The 1,016-nt window shown below is 29.5% G+C and overlaps 1 protein-coding gene across 1 annotated transcript in view; it reads right to left on the bottom strand.

Moving 5' to 3' along the window:
* The window catches only part of LOC107625356 (copper transport protein ATX1), a 6,463-nt gene that overhangs the window by 2,345 nt on the left and 3,102 nt on the right, over positions 1-1,016 (bottom strand). The window contains exon 2 of the mRNA XM_016327970.2: positions 822-897. Coding sequence (XP_016183456.1) covers positions 822-897 — 76 coding nt within the window. The remainder of the gene's footprint in view (positions 1-821; positions 898-1,016) is intronic.

Below are 1,016 nucleotides of genomic sequence, written 5' to 3'. Positions count from 1 at the left end.
TACGACCTTTAATCTAAGTAATTTTTTATTTGTTATATCTAAATACCTACTCTTGTTTTAAAATACTTAAAATACTTAAACAAGCCAAAGCCATATTAGTGATGTTACTCAAACCAAGAGGCTTTGGAAACCATTCAAAATTGAATGAACAGGTTCACATATTTGTTCAAAATGTGACACAAGGGAGTGAGGGACTTGTAATACCTAAAATATACGACCTTTAATCTAAGTAATTTTTTATTTGTTATATCTAAATACCTACTCTTGTTTTGAAAAAAAAAAAATACTTAAACAAGCCAAAGCCATATTAGTGATGTTACTCAAACCAAGAGGCTTTGGAAACCATTCAAAATTGAATGAACAGGTTCACATATTTGTTCAAAATGTGACACAAGGGAGTGAGGGACTTGTAACTATGCATATACCTAAAATATGGCAAATATTACAAAGTAATATTCTCAGATAATCAATCCATAGTCCTACAAAGCTTTTTCATGATACGCAACACAAAATCATGACTAAAACGCGGACTCTTGCATTAACATACGAGTTTAACAGGAGGCGGAAACATCAAAACTGCAGCTTACAAACGAAGATGCAAGAAAATAGTGATCAACTAATGAAGCCTATCAATGACACTACAAAAGTTAATCTCCCTATGAATTTATATAGAAATATATAATGATTAATTTTTTGTATATATATAATATTTGTAGATATTAAAATGAGTTAACTTACATATGTTTTTGAAAACACTTAAACTCTGAAACATATTCAAAATAAAAATTTTTAAGTGAATTAGAGTGTGGAGTGAAACATACCTTCCATTTTCCCTAAAACCCTATTCACCGCCCCAACACAACCTTGGCACGACATTCCAACTTTGAGGACAACAGTCTGCAATCATAATGAAAAAAGTTTATGAACAAATAATAGATAAAAGGGTAAGTGTTTATTTGACTGTGGTTAAAAGTTTGTTTGGATAATTTAAAAAAAAAAAGATTTTTTTTATGTTA

The sequence above is a fragment of the Arachis ipaensis genome, chromosome B02, assembly GCF_000816755.2.
Source record: "Arachis ipaensis cultivar K30076 chromosome B02, Araip1.1, whole genome shotgun sequence".
Lineage (NCBI taxonomy): Eukaryota > Viridiplantae > Streptophyta > Magnoliopsida > Fabales > Fabaceae > Arachis > Arachis ipaensis.
This window is presented reverse-complemented; position numbering and strand designations above follow the sequence as displayed.